We start from the raw sequence: 27,194 nt of genomic DNA on the forward strand, positions 1-27,194 counted from the left end.
AAGCATTTGTACTCTGATTTCAGCAGTCACTTCCCCTAATCCTCTTGCAACACACAAGTGTTTCTTTGTTGTTTTTTTTTTTTTTTTCTTTTTTACCCTCTCCAAACTTTGCTAAATGATTAAATAAATAAATGTCTGGCAATTTTGGTTGACACAGTCCTTCCCTGCAGTCTGCTTGTTTTTACATCATACCTCATTTTTTTCATATTAGTCCCTTCCAAACTCAGCTAAGCTTATTTCTTTTGGTATTCAAGAGAAGTTGTACAAATAAATTATTTTGTGATTCCTTATGTCTTATATGCTTAGTTAGAAAACAGAAATTCACATTAAATGTGTGTAAAAATGAACTTCTCTACTATACGGATAGCATTCAAGATCTATGTTGAAAACAATTGAAATAAAAAGCAGACAAAAATACAAAGTGACTTACTAGCCCACTGGTTCTTGTATAAGATAACAAACTACCCAGAGCAAAGGAAATGTACTTGATCACACACATGATGAAATAAACCTAGATGATGTTGAAGCACACTTGTTTCAATATCACATGAGAAATTATAAGATGGAGAAGATGTGAATGAATTGTAGGATGGATAATGAACTATCCAAAGCAAAGTAATAAAGACTGTGCTAAAAGAAGAACTGTATGGGAAATTGGGCTAACAGAGGAACTCCTCATGGACTTATGTAAGCAACAACCTTACTAATATTTTCATTAAAACTCTTGCCTTTATAAGAAGTGCGCTCCAGTGGAAATGTGGATCATATGAAGAGAATTATTTGACACTAAGAATTGGGGATAAAAATGTAAGAATACAAAGTGCTCTCAGGTGATGGACAAAAAACAGCTGCACAGCAGACACCCTGCAGTAGGGATGTCTGGCGGGCATACACAGTGTACACAGATCCATCTTGTATATGCTCCCAAAAGACCACATAACATATCCTTAAAATCACTGGCTTAGCTAACTGATACAGGATAAAAACCAGCGTGTTTAGAGATCAGATCTCAAATCAACCCTGAATTCCAAAGCAGTTAAAAGTGGTTTTTTTCCTCAAAATGCATCTGGAATTATTTATTATTATTATTATTATTATTATTATTATTATTATTATTATTATTATTTATTATTATTATTATTATGTTTTAACCTGGGCTGTGTTTTCAGTTACCAGTTCTAAGGAATGGTCTTAGTAAAAGTTGGCATTCAGCCGTTTCACCTACAAGAACTGTTCCAGGCAGCATAACCTCTCTTCCTTTCCTTCCCCCTTTCTCTTGCCAAGCGACTCACATGTGTCAAATGAACTCTCACTCTGCTCTATGACCCTGTGAGGATCGGTCTGCATCCATTTTGCAGTTACTGGTGCATACCTGATCAGTAAAACCTTTTTTTTTTTTGCACCTCCCCAAGTTGAGTACAAAGAAACAGCTCCTCCCACAACTTCACTGCCCAAATCTTTAATTCCTTTTGTTCTGTGGTAGAGAACCACATGCTGCTGCAGACAGCAGTGCTCTAACTGCATCAAGACAGTCCCCCTTGTCTTCTCTGCACCAATCTTATTCCATTACCATATGCGTACATATGCATTTACATATGCAATTATGTGCATGCATTTACATGCTTCTATACCAGTGGGCTGGCGGGTGCAAAAGCTAGTTTCCCTGCAGTGGTGAGGAACGTAGGATGGTTTAACCTTCCCTGTCACGGCAGCAGTACTAACTGCTTTTCAAATGTAGCAGTGACACTGCTGCTTCCCAATTCCTTGAACGCTGTGGGAAGCTCAGAGAGTGGGAAAAAGATCATTGAGGCAGAGTGCTAGGAGGCACTCAGATTCCAACCCAGAGGCAGTGGCTTAAACCAATTGGCTGTAAAAATCCACGCTGCAGGATGGGTTCTAAAATTTCTCCCATTTTAAGTGTTGTACCTTCTGATGTCACAAAGCTCAAAGTGGTTCAGGTTTTATCAAACTGCTTTTGGGTTATTGAACCACTTGCCAAATCATTACAGGCTTGAAATAGAGTTAAAGATACTTTCACCTACAGCTGAACCAAAGCCGGAACCGTATTGAAAATTCACCATAAATTTCCTCACTGCTGTCTATGAATACAGGCAATGTTAAACCTGTTTAAGCTAAAAGACAACATCAGCACACAAGAACAGATAGGTATAAACTTCCTATGAATAAATTTAAGCTGAAAATTAGAAGACTAACTTAAGTTGTGAGGCTTTGAAGTAATCTTTGTATAGGCATAATGTAGGCTATACAAAGAAACCATCTTCAATCACAAAGCAAGGGACCAGACTCGGTCCCTTCCAGTCTTGTGTTTGTGATCGTCTCAAGTCATTGATTGAACATCCTAACCAAATGGAAATAAAATCAGGAATTTAATCTTTCTTCCCTTCCTCGCCTCTTTCATGGGCTATCAACTGATTCAAAACTAATGTCTTTAAGCATGTCTGACCGACTTAGTCATCTCCAGCCTCTAACAAAACAGAGTTCACAGGCAAACCGTGCCTCAGGACCTCTAAGGCAGGCAGAAAAAGTCATCTCTAGAGTACCCTTACCTCCTATTGATGTGAAAGGCAACAACATCAAAGTAGTTAATGCAACCAAAGAAAGGCAGCTGGATTTTACCTACAGAAGCAGAGCTATTGCTTTGAGAACCGGCGTGACTGCACTCAAATATTGCTGTGGGCACAGCCAGACAGCCAAAATATCACCACGTATTCCCTGTACTAGCAAAACTGCATGTCAAGATATAGGATCATAGGAAAGTTCAGGCTGGAAGGGACCTTGGGAAGTTATCTTATGCAAAACTCCTGCACAAAGTAGAGTCAGTTATGAGGTCAGACCAAGTTACTCAAGACTTTATTCATTCCCTACTCAATGTGGGGGCTTAACATCAAAATACAGAGCGTTTGTTCAAACCTGAATAATTTTGAGAACAGTATTTGGAAGCCATTTTGTGGTAGGAAGACAAATCTGAGGAAGTCAGTGTATTCCAGCAGGGAACTAGTGATGGCTAGTAACAGAAGCTTAATTAGTCACTGCTGGAATAGCATGTCTGACCAGTATAATTTCAGCATGTTCTAACAGCATGCTTGCTGTCACACTTGAGTTTAATGATATCATTAGAGCTCACAGAATTCTAGAACCAGTCACTGTTTTGCCCAAAAATTTTCACAAAAGGGTCCTATCCCACTATATTAATAGTGAGATTATCTTTTCACTGCCAACAGTTGTCTCTCCTCCCACTGGCAGACAACTGCTCTAACTCATAATGACATTACACATCACGTAATATCTACAATTACAACCTAATGATGTGACAGAGAGAAACTACACAGTTTACTTTGTTTAAATCAAATCACAATCAAACTGGTTTATTGATTTATTAATAACATATAATTAACTGGGAATCAATAAAATATACATTCGGGTTCAGTATTGGCAATACAACAGATAAGACAGTTAATAGACAAAATGCTAATAAACACCTAACGGATTTCTAAACTACCTTTCTTCATTAGTCCCCCACAGTTCTAACAATGCACACAAAGTTGCGCACCCAACCACCCATGGTTGTGCACACAGTCCCCCTCTCACACATGCCTCCTGTAGGAGATGTGGGGGCTTGATGTGTACCTGTGCTGCACCTTACAACCTGCTAATGCTCACACGAGAGAAGAATCACCACACAAGGTCGCAAACGCACACCCAGTTGTGAGTCCCTACGTGTTGTGCCCTCCCCTGTCACTGCCCGAGCTAGATGCAGGCTGCTGGCAGTCAGAGAGGGAGCAACCTCTGCCAGACAGAGGTTTTGGTGCTGGTGGGCGAACATACAACAGTGTCAAACCCAGCTCCTCCAGTTTTGACTGCTTGTTCTGTTCTGTTCTCACTGTTTTCTCTACTGTTACAAAGTTCCATTTGTCCCTTACCTTTCTTTCCAAATTGGCACCTTGTTCTAAACTCACTCTGTATCTCCCTGGTTATTGTTTAATCTGGCTGACGGTCATCGTCCCCTTTAATATGACCAGCTGTGGCACACTGCACTCAGTTTTAGATACTTGAACTCGCATCTTAACAACTGTTGTTGTTCAGGCCATTTTACCAAGGATGGGCCATGGGAGCACGCTTGCAAAGAGAAAACCAGTATTAGGAATTCTTTGAATATTCCCTCAGCTTTTTCTAATGCAAATTAAATAACAGCATGTGTTCAGGCAGGGTTTTGCAGCAATGACAGGAGACATATCATGTCCAATTCTAAAAGTATTTTGTACCACACTTCTGATTAATCTTAAGTACCATCTCATTCTCTGCTGTCTCATTGGCTCTGTACTCAAAAGCAAAGTGAAAATTACTTGAAAAGGTGTTCTTTGCAAAAAAAGATGCTCTCCTATATGAAAGCAGCTGTCAGTATCTCTAGTTTTAAATGAAGTCCTCCTACTCGCAGCCAAGGGGAGATTTACTGGAAGGGAATTCACAGATTATCACCATTTCCCACTAGCTCTCTCTCCCCTGCCGCAGTGCTGCTATTCCTCTTGTTCCTACAGTTCCTTTCCAGGTCACCACAGATGTCAGAGGACTGTGAAGTAGCAGGACCGTGGGTAGCCCTGAAATAATGGCTTAGCATTAAGAATACAAAGATCAAGTCATATTGTGTGCCCCGTGTCTGAAACAGCCTTATAGGATCACACTTGCAGCACAGACTCATGCTCACTGGGGGCTATGGAAAACATGCCCTCTACCTACCAAGATTTCGGTTTAATTAGCCACCTGATAAAAAACCCCAAACCACCTCCAATCCTCCATATTTTTTTTAAATCCTTTTGATGTCAAAAAGAGTTAAAAATCCACAAAACCATGATGGCTTGCTCTGAAACCATAGCAACAGGAATAGAAAGTCCTTAAGACAAAAAGCCCATAAACATAAATAATCCAATATCAAAGTTAGCCATTGTTACTAGTAGGGCCCCAACAGAACAGAAAGTTGAGCAGTAACCTAGTCATAGCTGGGAGGATGAAGGGATAACCTCTAGTTACCTTAGATAATTATTAATATTAAAAATCACACCTCTAGGAGGAGATTTTACATGTAAATGTAAGACCACCTTAGTATAACGAGCCAGACAGAAATTAGGACATGCGCAAATGAGTTTTTCTTATATACTTACAAATGACCAATCAGCTATTTTGATGTGATTTTTCTTCATTTCCTTTTTGTATAAAAGACCCTATGTGTTTTCCGACAGGTGTGCTGGCTGCCTTAGATATCCAGCACCCTATTCTGCAGAATCAAAATAAAGACAAATATCTCATCTCAGTCTGTTGACTGGCTCCTGCACACTGGGTGAAGAACCCTTATTTTTAGGGACCACACTTTCAAAGGAATTATCAAAGTGGAAATTCTTCACATTTCTCCTTCTGCCCTAGCTTTGCAGCTTTACAGTGACCTTAAAACTCTGTTCGCACTTTGGGCTATTTCAGTCTGCTACTGTTTCTGAATCACTATCAAACCTTTTGCGCCAGCAGAACAATCTGCTGCTGCACAGCCATTTAAGCAATAGGGACCAAGTGGAAAGATAGGAGGATGTCAAGAACATTTTTTCTCTGAAGTTAAATAATTCCAAACATTGCAGCAGTGTACTCTGGAAGGTGTATCAGATAGCAAAATGAAGAGATATGCAAAATCAAAATGCAAAATACACAGTAAAAGTTAACAGGATCATTAAATATTTAAAGGGCTGTAAGTATAGCAAGATTTGTTTAGAAATAAATACTTATTTTGGAAAAAACACATGGAGCAGATCAGAGCTTGTGGTGCTGCTTGTAGAAAATCATGATTAACAGGTTTTTTTAAGTTTCATTATGCGTTAGTAGTATTCCACCAATGCCTGTGCCTTAAAGGAAAATTAAAATTATCATCAAATATTCCTGATACTTCTCCAACACACAACCCAGCTACCTAGCAAAGAGCTGACATAAGCATTTCTTTATGCAGAAACACTGCAGCAACTTACTGGACAAGATAATTATTATTTATGCTATGGTAGTACTCAGACACGCCCCCTCCCACCCCCAAACTGTACTGTAAGATTCAGAATGAACCAAAAATGACCCTCATCCTTAACAGCCAAGAATCTAGTAAACCATAACAAATGTACTTTTAAACTAACAAACCAAAAAGGGACAAAATGGATATGCTCATGTTGACCTAACTCACTGGCAAGTTCTTTTTGAGAAAAGGATGTGAAAGAGAAGAGTGGCATTGCAGCGGCAATTCTTCTGCAGCACAGGAGAAGTAAGAAACTGATGATGCTTTCAAATTATAATGTTTGGGAACAGAGGGCATTAGGGAAAGATGCAAGACAGAAGTAATCATCTGAATAGGAAATGACACAAAAGAATAAGGCAAAGTCCTGGTAGTCCTTGGAATTTAAATGGAAATAAATAGTTGATCTTTGATCTAACAGATATGGTGTTATGGTCAGAAAAATGGGGAAGGTAAAAAAGACTGCCCTTACCCAAGCAGTAACTGACACACAAAATGATGGGTCTAAGAAGAAATGTATGTTAGATTATACGAACTAAATGAGCAAGAACTAGATATTGTGGATGCAAGGATCTGAAATTTCAATCTCAAAGCACTGTGGACCCTATAAATGTTGCATTGCTCAGCAGCATCTCTTTGCTTTCCATCAACCTCAAGAAGCACAAGTACTGGGTAAAGGTAAAATGGAAGGCTATATGACTTAGAGGTCATTTTGTCTCTTTGCAACTCAACAGGAACCCACTTAGGCATCCTGGCCTGAGCTAGATTGATTACTAAGTATTATTAGTATACCGTGGTGATATATATGCTTTTTAGACATATATTTTTAAAAGTGCAAATTGCAGTCAACAAGCTTAAATGCTTAGATCCATTAAGGCATCCTCTAGATAACCATTTCACACTAATGCAGCTTTTCTAGTCATATACTCCACACCACTAAATAACAGTTCTGTATCATGGGACGCAAAGGGGTAGAGTCCTCAAAATACATCTTTCACCAGGTTTTGCTATTGTTTTGATTTAGCCTCTCAGATCTTTTCGGATTGCAGGATACTGTGACTCTCAGTCCAGCATGCCTAACTTTAGTCTGATAAGGCATCTATGTCCTGAACTTTGGATTTGAGATTGCTTTTGGAGTTGATGGTCTGAAAGCCAGGCAAAAAAAATAATAATAAAACCATACTAACATATTTCTTAAAAAAAAAGTATGCTGTTTTCTAACTGAGGAGTATACCTTTTTCAATGCTGAAACTCTATTTTCTGAGCCAAACAACAGTCATCAGCAAGGCCTCTTTCAGAATTTCATCTAGGGACATTTTAACAGATAATGTCGTTATGTTTTTTTTGCTACAGAAGACTCCACCTTTGCAGACTATTTTGGAAATGAAATTGCAGCTGAGGTTAATCAAATATTGTTTAAATACAGATTACTAATCTAAACCCCAAATCATTTTGTAAACTGTGAATGCTGCGTCCCTAAGTATTCTGTTTTGCTGGTAAAGATGTAGAACTGTCTCTTGTGCTTTCCAGTGCTGTCAGTACTCTAGTCCCCAGTTCTACTCTTAAACCCAAAACCACACAGACACACTCAAGTGAGAATTGATTAACTTGCAGAAATGTGAGAGTTCCAAAAATACTCATTAACGACATAACGGCATTTAGCAAGGGGGTTGGACTAGATGATCTCCAGAGGACGCTTCCAACCCTTACAACTCTGTGATAAGCACCCAGATACTCTTAATTATGGGTGAAAGAAAATCAAAAAAGTGAGCTCCTCGTAGAAAGCCTCAAAATCAGTGTGAGCTTTATTAATTTATTTTTCAGTCAATTAGTTTTTCAGCCTGCCTAACCCTCTACTAGCACCAACAGACAAATAGCAGAAAGCACGTAAACTTTGCAAAGGCAGCATTTTCACTTACCGTTTTTCATTGCAGCCTAGACTGTTCCTTACGGTAAGTGTCTCGTGTATGTCTGCTTAGTGAGTTAACTGAATCCCATCCAGACAATATTAGACTATCTTCCTTCAAAGGACAATAAGTACAAGTTACTCACATTACAGTACTGTTTTAAAGGATTTAGAGTGCATTTGCTTCGTAAATGCCTCATCCTTGTTAACCTTTGGTTTTAAAAGTTTATCTTTACCAGTGGTCTTCATTACCCCAACCACAATCTCATATTACTTAGGAGAATAAGAGCAATAGTCGGGATGATAAGCTTATCAGCTGGGGAGGACAAGAGTCGTGGCATACAATTGAAAAGCAATGGAGGGAACAGGAGTAAGAACTGTGACTGGTAGGACTATTTCAGCACCACAACACAGAGAAGCATCAACACTTCAAGAGGGTGAAATTCACCAGTTTATTAGCATGGATGAGATTCTTCTCAAACTCCTTGCAGTCAGGTTTGGTTTTGATTTATCTGAATAATTTTAGGTATCAATATCAATAGAAAAGAATGAGTGTCAATAGTTAAAGTGATTAATAACAAAGAAAACCTTACAAGTTTTTTAAGGAAAATATCAAAGACTAACCCGATAATCCGATTTACTTTACTACAGTAGAATGCATAATTCAGATTTAGATAGAGGGGCAGAATATCTTGAATTAAGAACAGTATTAATAACCTACGTATACCTCTGTATACACTGCAACTGTTCAAAAAGTTCAGAAGCCATTTCCATTGTGCCAGCCTCTTTTACCTATACACCATCAAAAATACAAGCAACCTAAAAAAGAAACCTAAATACTTGTTTTGTACTTGTTCTTTCTGTACCTCAGGATGATCTAAGATTTATATCCAATCACTAGCAATAAACTCAGTAACACAGTTCTTAACCCTCTCTCTCCCAAACTTCAGTGTTAAGTACTTGGAAAGAGCTACTGTATCTAGCCAGTTTAAAAAAAAAAAAGAGAGAAAAAAGAAAAAAAGAGATTCATCAAAACCTATTTTTAGTCCCCAATTCAGGGCCACAGATGCTTCTGACACCTCTCAGGGCCAGAATAATCCCAAGAGTACAAACCTACACTTACTCCTTGAAAGAACTGAGTGTGGCTCACACCTTTTCTTTAGCACACAAGCACAAGAGAAGGAATGCCTACCTTGAGCCTAGTGACCCAGTATAATAGTTCATATATAACAGCATTTGTCTCCAAGTGTATGATTCAGTGTCTCCTCAGCTTGAAGACATACGTTTCACAGGTGTTTTGACTTGCTAATCAAAATATTATTTAGCTAAATAAAATCCCATCTCTGTCCAATTTTATATACTTGAGCTTTCCAGAGTGACCAGGTCTCATACCGTCAGACATGTAAAAACACAGCTAATTTTATATTGCAAAGAGTTTATATTACTTAGAAGCCCAAAATTTAGCTTCTGTATAAATTGCATAGCTATATTTTCAGTTATGAGTTTGCTTTCTGTTAGCTCTACTCAACTATTCACCAGTTTGTTAGTTTAGCAGTGAGCTATTACCACTCTGAAATGCATTTCCGTGCTAGAAAAAGTGTGAAAGCTTCCACTATTACTTAGCTCCTTGAGTATGAAAACAAACGTTAATCAATTAAGGTGGAAAAATTAATGAGTCAGATAGAAGACACAGTAGAAACACCATTAATTTTCCAACCAATCTATGATTCATAGGCTTCAGAAAAGGACTACAGTTAGCCTAACTACTTTACTTTTATAAGAAACCATTGTAATATACAGGCCCCACCTCACCTCAAGTTTTAGCAAGATGAATAGATACTCAGGCAAAGAGAGGAAACAATGTTTTCTTAGAAGAGACAACCTGTTCAACTGAAGCAGCTGAAAAAGAAGAAATTGGCTACACATAACAAATATTCTAAAGAAGAAAGATTCTGGACCCTTTTTTTCTTTTTTTTCTTTCTTTTTTTTTTTTTTTTTTTTTTTAAATTAGACTTTTAGAGAGTTCTGACCTCAGAACACAGCATGGTAAAACTGGCGAGAATGAGGCAGCAGGGTAATTCACTAATTTCCCTTATCAGCCAAAGCAGAGTTACCTTTGAACTCTTGCCACATATGTGCATCTGTTTTGCTTCATCTAACAAGCCCTTCTGAGAAGCACATTGTAAACGTTGAATGCAGCAAGCTGTGAGAAAGGGTAAGCACCATACTCCAGTGATTTTACAGGACCTGCGGTACAACATTGCATCCTCTAAAGAAACAGCAGAGAAGCTACGCTTAAGAACTCTGTACTAGAGAAGCAAGGGGAGATGCTGCAACAACAGCAGAGATAATCCGAGTCCTGAATTGGACAACCTGTTGGTTACCTGCAGAAATCGTTCCCTCACAGCATGAAGCTCAGAGCTGGATTCTCAGCGGGGCATGTTATTATGCCATACACTCCTGGCTGCCATACTCAAGCTGACACTGTATGTGCCACAGCAGCTTTTAACCAGTTTACCTTCTACACAGAAATCCAAGTGAACGGAAAATAGAAGGTTCACTCTTCAATACACAGTATGAATGTATGCACCTAATTAAATATGTGGTATTTAAACCACATTTAGGAAATAACTTCTCGTTTATCACTTAGGCCCTGATGCAGCAAAATCTAAATCTCAATCTAAAAACTGCACCAGTGTTAAGACTGTGCATGACTTCATTCTAGGAAAGGAATGCTATGACTGAATAGTTTAGGTGAAGATCTAATTTGGGAAGGCAAATCATGACGGGCTGCAAAAATGCAGTAATATGTATGTTTACCAGAACTGGGGCATTAGACGCTAAGTATGACAGCTAGTCTCATTACAGTGGACCTTTAAGAGCAAATCTAAAAACCATTAGTCACTATTTCAATTTGGTGACAGCGAATTCCAGCAAATCATCATACCGGTAATACACGCTTCATCAGTCACCTAAGAAATTCAAATACCGCCGGGCGGCCGGTCGGGGTGTGTGACGGCTCCTCCAGCCACGCGCCATTCTGCACGCCCAAAATGGGTACCGCGCCGTGCCACCCCTACGGAGCCCCCTGAGTGCGGACCGCCACCCCGAGGGGAGAGGCGCGGCCCCCCTCAGCCCGCCCCGCCAGCAGGCCTGTGGCGATGGCCGGACTCCAGCCGGCGCGGGACCCCAGCCGGCGCGTGGCGGCCGACGCGTGGCAGGAGCCGGGGTGTCTCCCGCCCCGCGCGGCGAGCAGCCTCCGGCCCCGCACGCTAATGAGGGGGAGCTCCCATTGGTCGGCAGGCAGAGGATCCCGGCACCGTCACCGGAGTATGCTAATGAGCGCCCACCCCATTGGCTGCCCTGCCAGCGGCGGCTCCAAACAACATTTGCATGGCGCTGGACAGCTCTTTGTTGTCAACCGCGGCGGGCGGTGCGCGCGCGCTCGCGCTCGCGCTCGGTGGCTGGGCGGGCGGGCGGCGCGCGCGCCCGCCGCTGAGGGCGCCGCCCGCCGGCACCTGCCTCCCCCGGGGTCCTTTAACCGCCACCGGCGCCCCGGGGCGCGAGCGGGTGCCGCCGCTCCCCTCAGCCGCCCGGGGACAGCCCTGCCGCCCCGCTCCCGCCGCCTTTGTGCGCCGCAGCCCCCGCGCTCGCCTGGGGGGGTGGACAACCTGCTCCGCGCCGCTCCCCGCCCCCGGCCCCTCCTGCCTCGGTCCCCGTCCCCCAGCCGCACCCCTCCAGCGGAGGTGACTGCCCCTCCGCAGGGGAGCGGCGGCGGGCGCTCCGCTCCTCCGGGCAGGATGGTGGACCTGGACAGCGAGGTGCCCCCGCTCCCCCCGCGGTACCGGTTTCGGGACTTGCTGCTGGGCGACCAGGGCTGGCAGAGCGACGACAGGTGAGCGCGCGGTCGGCGGGCGCAGTGACAGTCCGCGGGGGAGCGCGGGGGGCTGCGCGGGCGGCGCCCGTCGCAAGCCCGACTGAGGGGGGCGGCGCGGGCCCCGCGGAGGGTCGGTGTGGCGGCGGGGCGGACTGGGCTGGCAGGTCAGCGCGCTCCCAAGGCTCGCACCGCCCGCCAGCGGTCAGCCCCGGTGAAAAACTTTCCCGAGAAAGGGATGCGACGGCCGCCGAGGGGCTGCGGTGCCCAGCCCCGCAGCCGGGGGCCAGTCGGGGCCGGCGCCCCACAGGCACTGGGCGTCCCGCAGCCTTGGGGGCACTAGCGCCTCTGCAGATGGGCAGTACCGTTCTCTTCCCCACGGCTACGGTAGGAGGAAGAGCAGGGCAGGTACCATACCGTCCCCGGATGGTAACATGCACCGAGGGGAAACCCCAAACAAAACGCTTTTTGCCGCTTGTGGAAAGGCTAACTGCCGAGGTGTTTCTATTATCCAATATGCGTGCTTCTTTACATGCAGTTTCTTTTCATGTTAGGATGCTAGGCTTGGATGTAACTAATACTAATTTATTCCTTTATGAATTATTTCAAGGACTGTCAGCATCTTTAATTACAAACCGACAGACAAAAGTATTTGTTTGCCTCAAGTCAAATAATGTCTTTGAGAGAAAAAACAACACCTTATATTAAAACAAACAAACAAACCAACCAGGAATGTGTGTTTAATTTAAAAATGGTAAATAAACAGTATTCGTGAACACCAACAGCATCACGCCACACTAATTGACCATACAACCTGGTGTATGGCTATTACATATAGGCTATTACACGATCCCATCTTGCAAAATTATGTGTGAGATCCACTTTGTAGTAATAATTTATTGTGGTCAAATGACAGAAAAGCAATGTCTGGTAATATACAACGGCATATTGGATCTATTTTAATTCAATATATTTACATTTTCAGAATGAGTCTTTAACTCAGCAGTCAGAAACTTTGATTTTAATGCCAGTCTACATTGTTTAGATTTTAGGTCCTTTCCTAAAGAAAGATGGATTCTCATTGTTTGGTAATCACAAGATCATGCAGATATGTAACTAATTATTACCTTTGTTTAGGATAATATTCTATACATTGAAGCAATTACATAAATGATGTTTATTCAGGCAGTTATGAAATCTTGAATAGTGACAAAAAATGAATGCTGTTGGTTGGAAATAACAGCATTGTAATTACATAATGGAGAGTTAGAGACTATGTTTATCAAAGCATGGTTTTATAGTTTAAAAAAAAATTAAACCATAAGTGTATTCTGTGTTCATCGCTTCTGTTCGCAGTAGTCTTTGAGATTTTAGAAAACGTAGGTTTTAGCATCTTATACCTGCATTTTATTTTCTACTGGAATAGGAAAAACCCCCACAACCTTTCTTATTTTATCAACTTTATTTATTTAGCTAGGGTTTTGATGGCTAAAACAAAGAAAATATTCTCTATACACCTTTTTGGACCACTCTGTGACTTAACACTTCTGCCACCTCTTTAAACTTCTGTCAAGCACTTCCCTGATACCAGCTGTTTGACTTGAACTTTATAATAAAGTTACCTTCTATGGAAGAAGCATGAGCTGGTCTCAAATAGGAAATAGCATATAAACAACTGCACAAACTGTAGCATCCATTTAGATATAGAAAGGTCTATTTCAAGTCTGTGGGCACTTAACAAAATGAAAATAAATAATCCTTAAAAAAATTTTGATAGCAAAATTATAGCATAACAGTATTACAGACCATGATTATTGTTGGAAAATTGTAGCAAATGACTAGTAGAAAATGAATAGTTACTTGTAATTATTTCATTAATATTCACACATGCATTACAAGAAAGATCTCTGGCACATCTGAAATATAAAAGATGAACCCAGGACTGAAAATAGCTAGTGGAAATGAAGATCTAGGATCTTCAAATACTGTCCTGTGCTGAGGCTGGACACAGCTGCACTGTGGCAGGAAGGCTGGGCAGCGGTTTCCCTACAATGCAATTAGGATAGTGCTTTGCATGAGGCTGTGTTAGCAGCACTCTCTCCTCCAGCTCTGCAAGTTAACATAGTAGTATCTTTTGATACTAGCTTTCCATTAGCTGAACAAAGTCCACTCTTAAAAAATCTTGGGTATTGTCTTTTGTTTTTCCACCTTTCAATAGGGTACTGTCCAGATTCTTGTTTATACTGGAGGATATAACTTTTAATACTGAAATATTAGTCCAGTCCCATGTTGCTGGTATTTTGCTACTATCCATTATAGAGAAAGCATACATACTCTGCATAGAAATATCATCAAATAGAATATTTAGAATATAAGGCATACTTTCAGTAAATATTTAATGAGAAAGACTGCAGACCTGTGGGCACCCTGAGATCAGCTGCTTATTAGTTAGTAATGATTAGTATTACACTAGTATGTCTTATTTTTAATTGTTTGCTTTTTTGCCTTTTTTTTGCACCCCTACATAAGTGGTTCCAGTTCATTTTTGGTGAAGCATGTCTTCTGTATTCTAATTAGTGTGCAATATAGATATTGCCAAAGGTGTTGCTTGTACCCCCTTCAGTTAAATGGACATTAACTATGAATGGGATATCTGGACACTAAAATACAGTAGAAGTAGCCTTATAGTATGGCTGCACAATGGCAAGTGATCACCATAGTTCATTTGGGAGGTTGTTGGCCCTTGGCCAAGATGCTGGAAATAATTTTCTTCATATTTCCAGTTCACTGTAACTTCTTACTTCCACTTGCTCTCAACTCCGGTGGTTTGTTTTATAATCAAGGGTTTTCCATCTGTGTGGTCTGTGAACTTCGGGTCTGTTACCAGCTCTTTGTCTTCTATCTTAGTCTTACTCCCTTTTTGATCTTCCCAGTCTGTTCACCCTTGAGGTCTCTCTTTTCTTCTTCCATTCTGCCCTTTCTGGAAAGATGTTCATTTTTTGCTGGCTGGGAGGCATGTGTTCTATCTCTGTGTTTTCAGATGTTTGTTGATTCTTCAAAGTGGAGAGTAGATGGAATTATTCCTCTCATCTGCCACAAACCACCCAGGATTCTGTGCCACCAACACAGTTTCGATAGCATAGTTTGCCAGTAAGTTACATGGTAGTATTTAATAATAAATATGATTGAAATAATATAGACCTCTCTTCTTTTTTGCTGAAAGATATATTTCTGACATAAGCATAGTACCCAAGTTTGAAACCATACTAGTTATGTTTCTTTAGGAGAAGAGTTTGCTCAGCTTTCTTTTAAATGGTCCTGTTCATTTATAAAATTCACACATGCTACAATGCTTAGGTGAATGTAATAGGACTCTGATTCAGGAATTTTGTTCTTAGATCTGTACCTGTTTGGAGACAGATTTCCAATCTTCATTTTTTCTTGAGAAACACACTTTTTGGTACACTTTTTTGGTGTCTAGCTCACAGTCCATTTCTTACCTATACTTCTCCAATACAGTAGCATCTATCTCCCTGCTTTTGCATTTCTGTCTCAGAAAAATAATTCTACTTATGTGGCTTAGATTCCTAACCAGCCTTGCAGTTGGCTTCAGTAACAGATGGGTTCTGGGCTGTCTTATTCCACAAACTGCCAAATTGGTTTTTATATTATTTTTCATAAAAGAAGTTGCTGTGTGCAGAAGCAACAGAAGAACATGGCGAATCTTTGGCAAATGCATTTTTTCAGTAAATAAACTATTTCGAATAATTTACAAACATTCCTGAATTTGCTGAGTGATTTAATTTTTTCCCTTAAAAAATTAGATATTAAAACCAGTTTTGGTTTTTGAAAGGCTAGATTTTCAAAGGACCTGGTTCCCTTTGAAAACTGTGGAGATGAAGCTTGATGCTTACAGTACATACATTTATATGGAATAGTTAAGTATTCATTTACTCAGAGAGAGAACTATGAATAAAAACTCACCTGTTTTCCTGACACTATATAAAGTGTTTAAATATTGCCTGGATCAATCTGAAAAGCTTCCTCAGGACAGTATGTGAAAGATCAGCCCGGTAGTTAGGGCGGTCAAGTGGGTGGTTTCTGTGTCAGGTAGGGTAGTGTACCAGGTTTCTTCTGGCCATGTAAATATCCCAGTCACTGAGCTGAGTGAGGGTAAAGAGACTGAGTCATCGACTTTTTCACTGATTTTGTAAATATTGCTAATATCCCTTTGTGAATTTAACATTACTGAAAGTATCTGAAACTGAAATAAACTGGTTTGATTTGCTGGATATTCTGAGATGTTTCTTGACCATCATAATGCAATTTGTCTTTCAGTTTGGCTGCTGGGGAAGGGAGCAGAAATAGAGGGGCAACTCTGTGATTAACACAAGTTATTTGCCTGTTAATTCAGTGAGGTTTGACTGAATTGTGATTGTAACAGTAAATGATGTAATGACACATTTAATAAACCTACTGATCATCAATCCCTAGTCTTACCAGCTGTGTTGAAGAGCAACAGAAATAAAAGTAGAAAATATCCTACCTAGTGAAGACCTGACATGTTTAAAGCTGGTAAAGTTGCTTCAGAGGAGGGGAGAAAAGAGGGTATCTATTTTAGGTTCCCATGTAAGCTTTGGAAGGATACAACGAAGAGATATTATGTTTTCTTGTGTACACATATAGTTACCATGTATTTCAAAATAGCCAAACAACAGGATACTAGAGATGTAAAGAAAGAATTCTAAGTTACATTCTGTCCATATCTATGTTTTTTTAGTGAGGTCAGTCATATAAATTCAGTGCTTGAGTATCTTGCAGAGCAAAATTTACTTCACGTTTCTTAAACCATTTATGCACAGATGTCTAGTCTGTTCTTTAGAAGCTTATAAATATATAAAAGCTGCATTTGTTTTAGTAAATTCAAACAAGCCAGGAATGTTTCCCACCATTGAAGTGTGACTGCTTCAATATATATACTAGTGAACTGTTCATATTTTCCTTTGCATGCTTTGTCCATAGCCAGCTGGCCAAAACTGGTTTGAACACTGCAGTGCTCAGGAATGATTTGGCAGTTTGAGTGTCCACGGAAACACTCCAAGCAGACAAGTTGCAGGGAGTCACCCAGTGTGGGAAGCTGAAACAGTTTTCTGATACATACGTAGGCTGTTTTGTGCCATTTATTGTTTTGTGCTGGGCAAGTTTAACATACTCAAAGATGTACCCAGAGAGGGTCAAAGTCATTTTATTGTGAAGGTAACCTTTACGCTTTAACATTACATGTTGCTTCTCCCATTTGTGCTGCTAGTTTCTGTCTTTCTGGTCTCTTGTATTTCAGTCACACATTCAGATTATGCATGTAGGGTGGACTGTGTTGCAGAGAGATCCATTTGTAAAGTATAGACATGCCTAGGCTTTGTGCCTTCCTTCCCGAAATATGCAGTGTATCCCTTGCATGTGGGCAATATGCGTGTTTTGTCCCAGGGTCCTTAAGGTAAATTTTATCAATCCTGCATATTTCTAGCTATATTAATTAAGAAACCATGAAGTACACATTCCAGCAGTGAATTGCTGAATTAATGCAGTCTGTCATAAGAACAAGTCATTTGGAAATCATAAATACCTATTTTATACTACTATTTCATTCTACTGCCTATTGAAGTTCAGGATTGCATACAGAGCTATTATGTTCTAGGAAAAAATCACTATTAATGTGCCACTTCAAATTCACATACAACAAACAGAATGGAAAGAACAAAAAATAAACATAGAAAATCAATATATTTTCCAGCCCCCACCCTCAAAGCATTAGGGTTCATAACTTTTCTATATGCTGTTGCAATAAGTGTTTACAATTTCACAGTCATGGAACAAAAATTTATGTTTTCCAATTCTTTAATTTTTTTCTTTTCTGTATGTATGTATACATGTATATGCGTAACTGGTATTGGAACATGCAGTTCCAATGCCAATATAGACACATTAACTGGTACTGGAAATACGTTTCAAATCCTTCTCTTCTATTGAGATGAAAATTTGAGTCATTTTGCTACAGTATATATATACTTTCATCATGAAACTAGAGAGCTAAATTTTACCTTTGTGCAGGAACTGTTCTTGCATTGGGTACTTAAAGGATTAAATTAAAATCAACTTTCCTTTCTGATGTGCTTACTGCGTAAATGAACATTACCACCTATGTGGAAAGGAAAGGTATTCAGATAATACAGAACACCTCCACACATCACTTGGACAATTGTATACTGCTGGCTGTCATGTTGACTGGCGACTTTCAAGGAACAAGTCCCTAGTCTAAATCTCAGAAGGCATTTTAACAGTCATTTGTCACAGTGTGAATTAGCGAGTAAAGCCCTCACTTTGCCTTTGCTTTTGGAAATCACCTGAGATTGTTAAACTAAAAGGGGATAAAAACCCCACACATTTCTGAATCAAGTGATTTAAGATATCTAAGTATAGTTTCAACTTGCACAAAAATTCTATTATAATTTCCTCAAAAGAAAATTCTATTATGGTTTATTCAAAATAATCCTCCTCATTCCTTCAAGAAATACTTCAGTCAAGTTGGCCTCCTCTTTTTAGAAAACACGTTAACTTTTATGAGTTCTTGCATTTTACAGAGGCTACAAAATAAAAGGACTTAAGCAAATATTGTCAAATTTAACTTGATTTGTCCTTGTAAGTAAATTTTCAAAATAAATAAAGTGATTTAGAAGCCTAAATACTACTTTGAAGGGTAATTTTTGATTGAAACTGCTCAAGGTCTTAATGGTCTAATTCACTAGTAGAGCAAGTGTTTTCACATCTGCAGTGAGATTGCACAGTAGCAGTTGGAAAGTCCGAGTTGCCCTAAACCCAGAAAAAGATGTCTATATGTACAGGCTATGCCCTTTCTCACTGCAAAACCACCTAGATTAAAAAAAATCATTAAAGAAAAATATTAATATTTGTAAAACCACAGCATCAGCCACACTGAGAGGTCTGAGTTTACATGTTTGTGGCAGGTTTAGGAGGACAGTTCCACACAAGTAAACTGTTAATATATATGTCCCTACTGACCATTCTTCTAAATTTATCATAGGATTGGGTCCCTATTATAGATAAAAGAGGGAATCAATTTTCTTGTGTGGAAGGAAGTGGAAGTAATGCTTTGCAGAAGGCAGTTTTGTCAGCCTCATGCTAATTTCTGTTTTAGCATTATTCTTGCAACAACAATGGAAGCAAAACCACAATGTTTCTATATTCCACTTAAACTAGGACACACTGGAATTGGGGGAAGGATATGAAAAGAGAAGAGGAATACTTCAGTGCTGTTATAACTGTATCTGTCTTGAGGAAGACTTTGGTGGTATGCCCCAGCAAAAGTTTTCTCAGCTTAAAAACTCCCACAGATCAAGTAGTCTTCCTCCTGTGGGACAACATGATGTGCAGTTTGTAAATGTGCTTGGTACTTCAGTCATTACTTAATTATACACTTATTACTCTGAAGCTCTTATTTTTCCATCTAGAACTTGATATATGCTACTTTACATCTGCCAGACACTATAGTACTCCATGGGGAACTGAAGCAGTTTTTTTCCCAAATGGTTTCTCTCTTAATTTTATGATTATTAGTCTATCACAGCCAATGATTATGATTATTTATTTTATAACAGTAAACTTCTGTGCTGCAGTATGCACTACTGTCTCCTCACACTTACCCTGCTCCAGCATGGGGTCTCTGTCATGGGAGACAGTCCTCCACAAACTTCTCCAAGTTGAGTCCTTCCCATGGGCTGCAGTTCTTCACAAATTGCTCCAGCGTGGGGCACTTCCATGGGGTGCAGTCCTTCAGGAACAGACTGCTCCAGCATGGGTCTCCTGCGGGGTCACAAGTCCTGCCCGCAAACCTGCTCCAGCGTGGGCTCCTCTCTCCACAGGTCCTCCCAAGAGCCTGCTCCAGCACGGGCTTCCCACAAGATCACAGCCTCCTTTGGGCATCCACCTGCTCTGGTGTGGCATCCTCCATGGGCTCCAGGTGGATATCTGCTCCATCATGGACCTCCATGGGCTGCAGGGGGACAGCCTGGGCTGCAGGGGAATCTCTGCTCCAGGGCCTGGAGCACCTCCTGCCCCTCCTTCTTCACTGACCTTGGTGTCTGCAGAGTTGTTTCTCTCACATAGTCTCACTCCTGTCTTCGTCTGCAGTTGCACAGTTCCCCCCCACTTCTTAAATATGTTATCACAGAGGCAATACCACTGTTGCTGATGGTCTTGGACTTGGCCTGCAGTGGCTGGCATTGGGTCTTTTTGGCATGGGGGAAGCCTCTATCAGCTTCTCACAGAAGCCACCCCTGTAGCACCCCCTGCTACCTAAACCTTGCCACGCAAACCCAATAGAGTACAGTACAGTACTAACCTGTAATACTGTACTACTAATAGTACACTACAGTACTTGTATTAATCCACTGAATGCTTTAAAATTGGATTTTTCATATTTTTTCAAGTAAAATGAGCAAGTTAAGTCCTTCCTGTAGGTGTGCACACCATGGTCCTATAATCTCTGTGTCATCCGAGAGAAAGCCATTCAAAAACTGTAAGTGTTCTGCCGCACAGAAAATTTGATACAGAATGCCTTAAAACAGCTGTTAAAGATTTCAGCCTCCCCCGTGCAATCATCTGCTAATTATGTTAGCAGTCAACTTCCTGGTGGGAAGTAGCAGTAAAACAGAAACAGTCATTAAGAGACAAAAAACAGTGTTTATACTCGCAGATAAAAACAGTGATATTATTATTTACTCAGAAGTATCTCTTGAGGGACAAATCCTGTCTCCACTTACAGAGATATGTGTTGGGAAGTGCTGTAAGTTTGTGGTGAAAAGCAGGTTGCTAAGTCTGACATCACTGAGCCTGACTTGCCAAGTATCAAGCTATGGTAGATGGGGAAGGCAGGCATTAGGTTAAGATCAGTGCAAGTTATCTACCAAGTTAGCAAAAAGAAGAAAACTTTTCCTACCCCTTTGCCTGGGTCTTACAAGTCTTCTGCTAACATCAGCCATTAATAACTGCATATCTAACAGCTAGCACAAGGATCATATGCCTGGCAGGGGCAGTTACAAGATTTGAGCAACCATCCTCACTATGGATTAGGTCTGCCAGGAAAGTCCTGCCCTGCCTCCTACGTTCTGTACCCTGAGTCAAACCACTTTGGAGTTTTGCAAAGAAAAGACTTTGCCCTTTAACTTTTTATGATTTTAAAGTTAATGGCATTTGCTGTACTTCAAGTAGCTTTAAGTTACAGAGCTCATTCAAAGTATAGTGATTGTTAAAATATTTAATAAGGAGTAAACACTATAAAATAGTCTCACTCTTTTAATGTTCTAAATAGCCAAAAATGTTCTAGAGGTTTTATGTTTTTCTCACTTTGTTTTTTCTTCCCCTTGTGACTAGAAAAAACTTCAGCACAGATAAAAGCAGTGTTACCAAACCAAATCTGAAACAAATACAGATGGGAAAAACAACAAGCTGAGTTGCAAATGGAAAACTATGGTTATATTTGTTCCTTATGTGACAGCACCTGTTAATACACAACATTCCTTGACTCTGGGAGGGGATTTAGTTTCCCATCTTCACACCAAATTCAAAAGAAGTTAAGGGCACTGGTCACTTACCACTATTGCTCTGTAATTCTCACCATCGAGCACAGACAGCTATAACAGAGATGGTCTAAAGGCTAAGCTCTATATTTAGCTGAATGTACCCTTTTGAAAACTAAGCAAGCTATGTTTTCACTGTGTACAACAAACTAGCATTTGATCACTTGTTCAAAGGGATTTAATCAGTTAAACAAATAACTTTTTAAAAGGCATTTTTGTAAATACTGTCATGTTTTTAATTACTGTTCTGTTCTTTCAGTAGTCATTCAAAAAAGATAATGCAAACATAAAAAGGGGAACAAAATATTCCGTAATGTGGAGGAGTTGATTAATCAACCAGGTTTTATAGACTATCAAAATCTAAGTAGATTTTTACCTACCTAAGACTATCATAAAAGTGAAGCTTATCCCACAAGAACAGTTCCAGGTATCATGTATCTCATTGACACCGAGGAATTAATTTACAAACTGTATTCAAACAGTGATCCACATGATCATTTATTTTTCTACTGAGACTGACCACAGATAGCATGAAAATTACAATTTAGCTAAAATGATACAAACAACATTCAAAACTCACTGAATTAATTAGTTTTTGCTTCCTATTTTTCCTCTTATTTGGCAGTTCACAGGTCACAGTATGAGTCCAGGAAAAAACAACAAAGTAAGTTAAATTTTTGCTGACGTTATGAATTCATTTAATACAATTAACTGTGGCAGTTACTGATTATGAAAACTCAAGTGGTGTTATTTTTATGTCTTTGTGACTAGCTCAACTGGTAATTCAGAATGTTGGTATTTTAGTGTGATGTTAGCAGAGTATTGCACGTGTTGGGAAGAACAAGACTGGCTACCAGAAATGTTTCAGAGTATAGAGGAGCATCTCTGAGGGTGTAGGAGAGAGAGTACTTTGGTGAGCCTCTAATAGGCAGTCTTCTGACATGCACCATGGGCTAGTCTGAGACTGTTGTGGAAGACCTCAGGTTTTGCTCTTAATTTCAGACAAAAATTAGGTGTTACAAGATCATCATTATCAAAATTATGAGGTGAATGTCTTCTTCCAAGGCAGAGATGACTGGCGATGTAAAGTTGTCTAGCAACCTGCTGCTACTTGACTGCAGGCTAAGGTGAACCCAGCGTTTAGAAATTCCTTTCCTTTCTTGGATGGCAGTGCTACTTTACGGTGATAGAAATGGTCATATGGAGAGAAGAAAGAGCTGGAAGTACTACTGTGTCTTCTTGTATTGCTGTAGACATTTGATGATTGGTTATCAGACCTCTTAATATCAATAGAGGCAGCCCAGTCCTTTTCATAAACACAGATCTCTCCTCATTGCATCCATATATTCCACCTAAGTCTGATCAGCGTTAAGATCTATATAAGATTTCAAAGCAAGATGACAGAACAATACCTGTCCAAACCTGCCTCTTTAGTTAGCTAAAGGGAGCATAAAATAATTTGACTCTCACCAAAGCCAGCAAACTCTGAAATTTCTGCATTCATTTTGGAAGTTGCATGTAAGGAAAAAAATTAGTGTTTACATTGAACAGGCCAATTTTCTGAAGACACCTGCTAAATGGCTTTCTAAACATACACAAGGCACATTATAAAAGTTTGAAGTTATTATTTTGAAAAATTAAATACTGGGCATACTATTCTACTAGGCATACTACCGATGTGCAGAACTTTACTTCAGAGTACTGAGGTGTTAAGTGCTATTTAACATGAATAAAGATGACAGAATTAAACTTTTAAAATATTGTGAAAATGGATCCTTTAAATTTTTCTTAATCTAATGAAAAGACAATTAAAACCATGCCTTATGATTAATTAGGAAGTGTAATAACTCAATCTGAGTAAGGAGACTGAGATTTATGTGAAGTCCGTAATTATATGTACCCTGTTAGCTGTGGAGAGAACAGTATCAGACAGGTGACATTTTAGAGATAATAATGACTTTTAAAATACTTGTTCTATTATGTGTTCAAAGTTCTTGAATCATTGCCACTCCTTAATGAGACATTTACAATTTGTATTAAAATTTTGTAATTTTTTTAAAATGTAAAACAGTAATCATATACTATGGTTGTACTGTGCAGCAAGCTGCTTTTGAAAGGAAGAAAGCAATTCCACACCATTGTTAGATATATTACAGTGTATACATATGTTAAGCTGCAAGTATTACTTCAGAAATCCTATGTATTTTATCCTCCACCTGGATGACAGCATTGGAGCCAAAGCACCTTTAAATACTAGAGAATGAAGACAGATATGTATTAATGCACAATACTTTTAGGAAGCATCAGCAGCAGGAAATGTCATCAGCACTCTTTTCCTATTGATTTGGTAGAATAAATCAAGTCTCTGACAACCTTTCCTATGTGGGAAACGTCAGGCAAGACACCTGCCATCAGTATTGGGCTTTTGTTTTATGCCTTTTTCTGAGTCTTTGCCTGAATACTCCTCCTCTTTGTATTTATCTGTTAAATAGTTGCCTTTGTCCTCTGTGCAATTGTTAAACACATGATTGTGGGAGACTGAAAGAGTATACAGCTCCCATAATTTCAGAGAAATTGTGATAGTCTCAGATTCAGCTCTATATTTCTCAGAGTTGCTGGCATTCTAATGGCAGCTCATGGGGTATTGTGTAAGTGTTTCCAGATTGCAAGATTGTTTTCTTTAAAAAAGAAAAAAAGACACTCCTTTTTGTAAAGTTGCTCTGGTCCTGGGCATGTGTTAAAAGCATGTGCAGTATCACTTTTTTTTTTCTCCTTTTTCACTTTTTAATACTTCAACTATATATGGAATCTCAGATAAGTTCTTTCTAGGCTTTTTAAAGTATCTGTGGGAAGTTTCTGACAAATTTAATTTGACTTATTACTATTTTTTGTCTTTCAGATCAGGCATTGTTCCTATAATTTCTTAGCCTGTAATAAACAAATATTGCTAATCTAATCAAGCTGTAGAAAAATCGGGAATCGAGCACAGTACAGAAAAAATGAATGAAACATTTAAAATAACTTTATTTATTGCTTTGGATGTCGTATTCTTGCATCCTACCTAATTTAATATTACTGCTATCAGCAGAAGGAAAAATGTAGCTTGCACTCTACATGAAGAAAGTTAGCCAAAAAGTGTTCTGACAGTTATGGAGAAATGGGATATGCACAAGTAGAAGAGGTTATTTTCCACTGAAGAGAAAGCATACCAGGCAATACAGTATTGAGCTTTATGAGCAACTTTACTCATTGCACCCTGACCCGGTGTAACCTACTAAAGCACCAGATATAACTGCACAGATTTTCCAATATATGGAAAATTCAAAGCTAAGCTTCAATTCCCCTTATCATTAGAATAAATATAGGCAAAAAATAAACACAACTAGTTTAGACAAATGTCTTGTGAAATCATATGCTGATTTTTTCATTATCAAATGTGAAATAATAGTTTATTATTCTATTTTAAGGCTGAGTTTGATAAATGACATGTATGTGTACATTTTCACTCCCTACAAAGGTGGGATGTATGTACAACTAATAATTACTGGCCCCATTCTGTGGTACTCTATATTGAGGTTCACGGAGAGTTATGCCGGTGAACCCCTCTTTTACATTACATAATATACTTTGAATGACAGTGTTGTTAACATACTGATAGATCCTAAAATAGAAGATTCCAGGTGACATCTTAGTGACTAGTGTTTGACAATCTAAAAATAGTGTAGAAGATTGAGACATTCACAGATAAGGCATGTGTATCTGTCAAAATATTGACAATAATATGTTAATTTGTTCTTATTCAGTATTTTAACAATAGAGATGCTTTGGGCACATTTGAAAATATAACTGCTCTACAAGTCCAATGCTAAACCACATGCAGATACAAAAATGATAACTGGATATTGTAGCACTTGGTTTTCGTATAAGCCTTAGCACCAGGTCCCATCGCAAGTACTCTTGCCCCTTGTCTAAAAGAATGTAAACTGGCTAATATGGAGTATCATGAGTCTGAAATTCAGTTTTATTATGAAGCAAAACATGTCCAGTATTTCTTCTGATTTCATTTATTTTAATTTAGAAAGTACTGAAGATTACAGTGTAAAATAATGAACTGATACATTTAACAAATTTTTTTGTCTGTAAAGCTTTATATCAGAATGTAATTTATTAAGGCACCAGGTATAACTGCACGGATTTTTGAATATATGGAAAACTCAAAGCTAGCTACAATTCCCCTTAACACTTGAAAAAATATAGGCATAACAGGCATAATAGGTAAAAAATACACACAACTAATCTAGATCTCTAATCAGAGATAAGCTAATATTTAAAGTAGGTGGCATCTAGGTAGTGAAGAGGAAGTTTTGCTCTCATTAACATTGCAAGGAAAGCTCTCATAAATTACTACATAGCTCTCTAACTATATACAGAATATCTAAATTTTACTCTGAAGTCTGACTGAGATTTTGGTAAGATATTACACAGGTAAGCAAAAAAAAAATATAGTTTCAAGTTGATATTCAGAGTAAAAAAAAAATTGTAGTCATATGTGTTTAAAGTTAATTCAGTAAATTCATTGAAAGTTTGGTGATTTTCAAAGGCATCAAAGAGAAAATTCACTGTGGTATAGAAAATTTGCCACTGGTATTTGATCATCTCACCCAGAATATGGTAACATAAGTAGGATTGGTGGATAAATGCTAAAATACTGACATAAATAGAAGCCATAAATGGAGTAGGAACACTGTTTACCAGTATATTTGAATATATCTAAGATATACTTCTCCATCTCCAGTGAAGAAATAGTTCAACACAGTCAACTGGGATAAAGTTATTTGCTTGATAGATAATATTAATTTTCTTTTCAACTGTGCAGAATTGCAAAAAAAAAGATTCCAAGAAAAACAAAACCAAAAACTCCCAATAGACCAATTTATTTAATCTCTGAGTCTAGACCGAATTCAGGCTACAGCTTTCTCAACAAATTCCCCAAACCAGTAATTATTTCATGGCTTCATTAACGATAAGAATCTGGACCATTTCAAAGACAAGACATTTTACACTCAGTTATTTTAACTGAGACTGATACCTTCACATTAGTGATTATAATGTATATTTCATAACAGTCTGAGGTATGAAACCATGATTTTATAACTTTTATCTATTTGAAGTTTTTGTGGTACATTGTAGAGTTGGAGAGAGTAGAGTGCTGAAATAAGTGTGTGTCCACAGTCAATACAAGAAGCGCAGGCTACAGAAGGAATTTCAATCAAGATCTCAAAGCCATGCAACAGAAGGCAATGTTTACCCTTACCTACCTTTCATTAGATGGGTAGGTTAGATGATAGCATGTTTAAAAAGTAGGAATTGAAATAACCATAGTCTTTCTGCTCTTCCAGTGCAGATGGTAAGCTACGAGTCCTAAGCTTTCCATTGTCTTTCATGTAATTTCTTAGACTTCCAACTGTAACAGTGCAATTTGAGACCTTCCAGTTCAGCCACAGAGGTACCAGGAGGGCAAGACGCTTACATGCAGTTTGTCTGAGGTATTAGAAAAGGGAAAAAAAGAGTCCTTGGAACTCTCTGGTTTTCTGAATTGCACAAGCTTGGAAACTGTTAATATTTCTTTTCCCTTTCCTTATTAAAAAAAAAAAATACCCTCCATTTTCATTATAAAAAAAATCTTAGAAAAGTGTGAAAGCAGCA

The 27,194-nt window shown here is 39.0% G+C and overlaps 1 protein-coding gene and 1 long non-coding RNA gene across 5 annotated transcripts in view; one reads left to right on the top strand and one right to left on the bottom strand.

The window, feature by feature from the left end:
* The first annotated feature begins 11,439 nt into the window (after nucleotides 1–11,439).
* Nucleotides 11,440–27,194, top strand: part of KCNT2 (potassium sodium-activated channel subfamily T member 2) — a 146,613-nt gene continuing 130,858 nt past the window's right edge. For 3 of the 4 annotated variants that reach the window (XR_010072268.1, XM_063344058.1, XM_063344060.1), the window contains exon 1: nucleotides 11,440–11,856. Coding sequence is in view for 2 of the 4 variants with exons in the window: in XM_063344058.1 (XP_063200128.1) it covers nucleotides 11,762–11,856 (95 nt within the window). In the remaining 2 variants the exon portion in view is untranslated. Of the gene's footprint in view, nucleotides 11,857–22,113; nucleotides 22,153–27,194 lie in introns of all 4 variants that reach the window. The other variant, XM_063344061.1, reaches the window with a different exon arrangement.
* LOC134519634 (uncharacterized) overlaps nucleotides 25,523–27,194 on the bottom strand; it is a 115,967-nt gene continuing 114,295 nt past the window's right edge. The window contains exon 8 of the long non-coding RNA XR_010072270.1: nucleotides 25,523–27,029. This is a non-coding gene — a long non-coding RNA (uncharacterized LOC134519634). The remainder of the gene's footprint in view (nucleotides 27,030–27,194) is intronic.

Source organism: Chroicocephalus ridibundus, chromosome 8 (genome assembly GCF_963924245.1).
Source record: "Chroicocephalus ridibundus chromosome 8, bChrRid1.1, whole genome shotgun sequence".
NCBI lineage: Eukaryota > Metazoa > Chordata > Aves > Charadriiformes > Laridae > Chroicocephalus > Chroicocephalus ridibundus.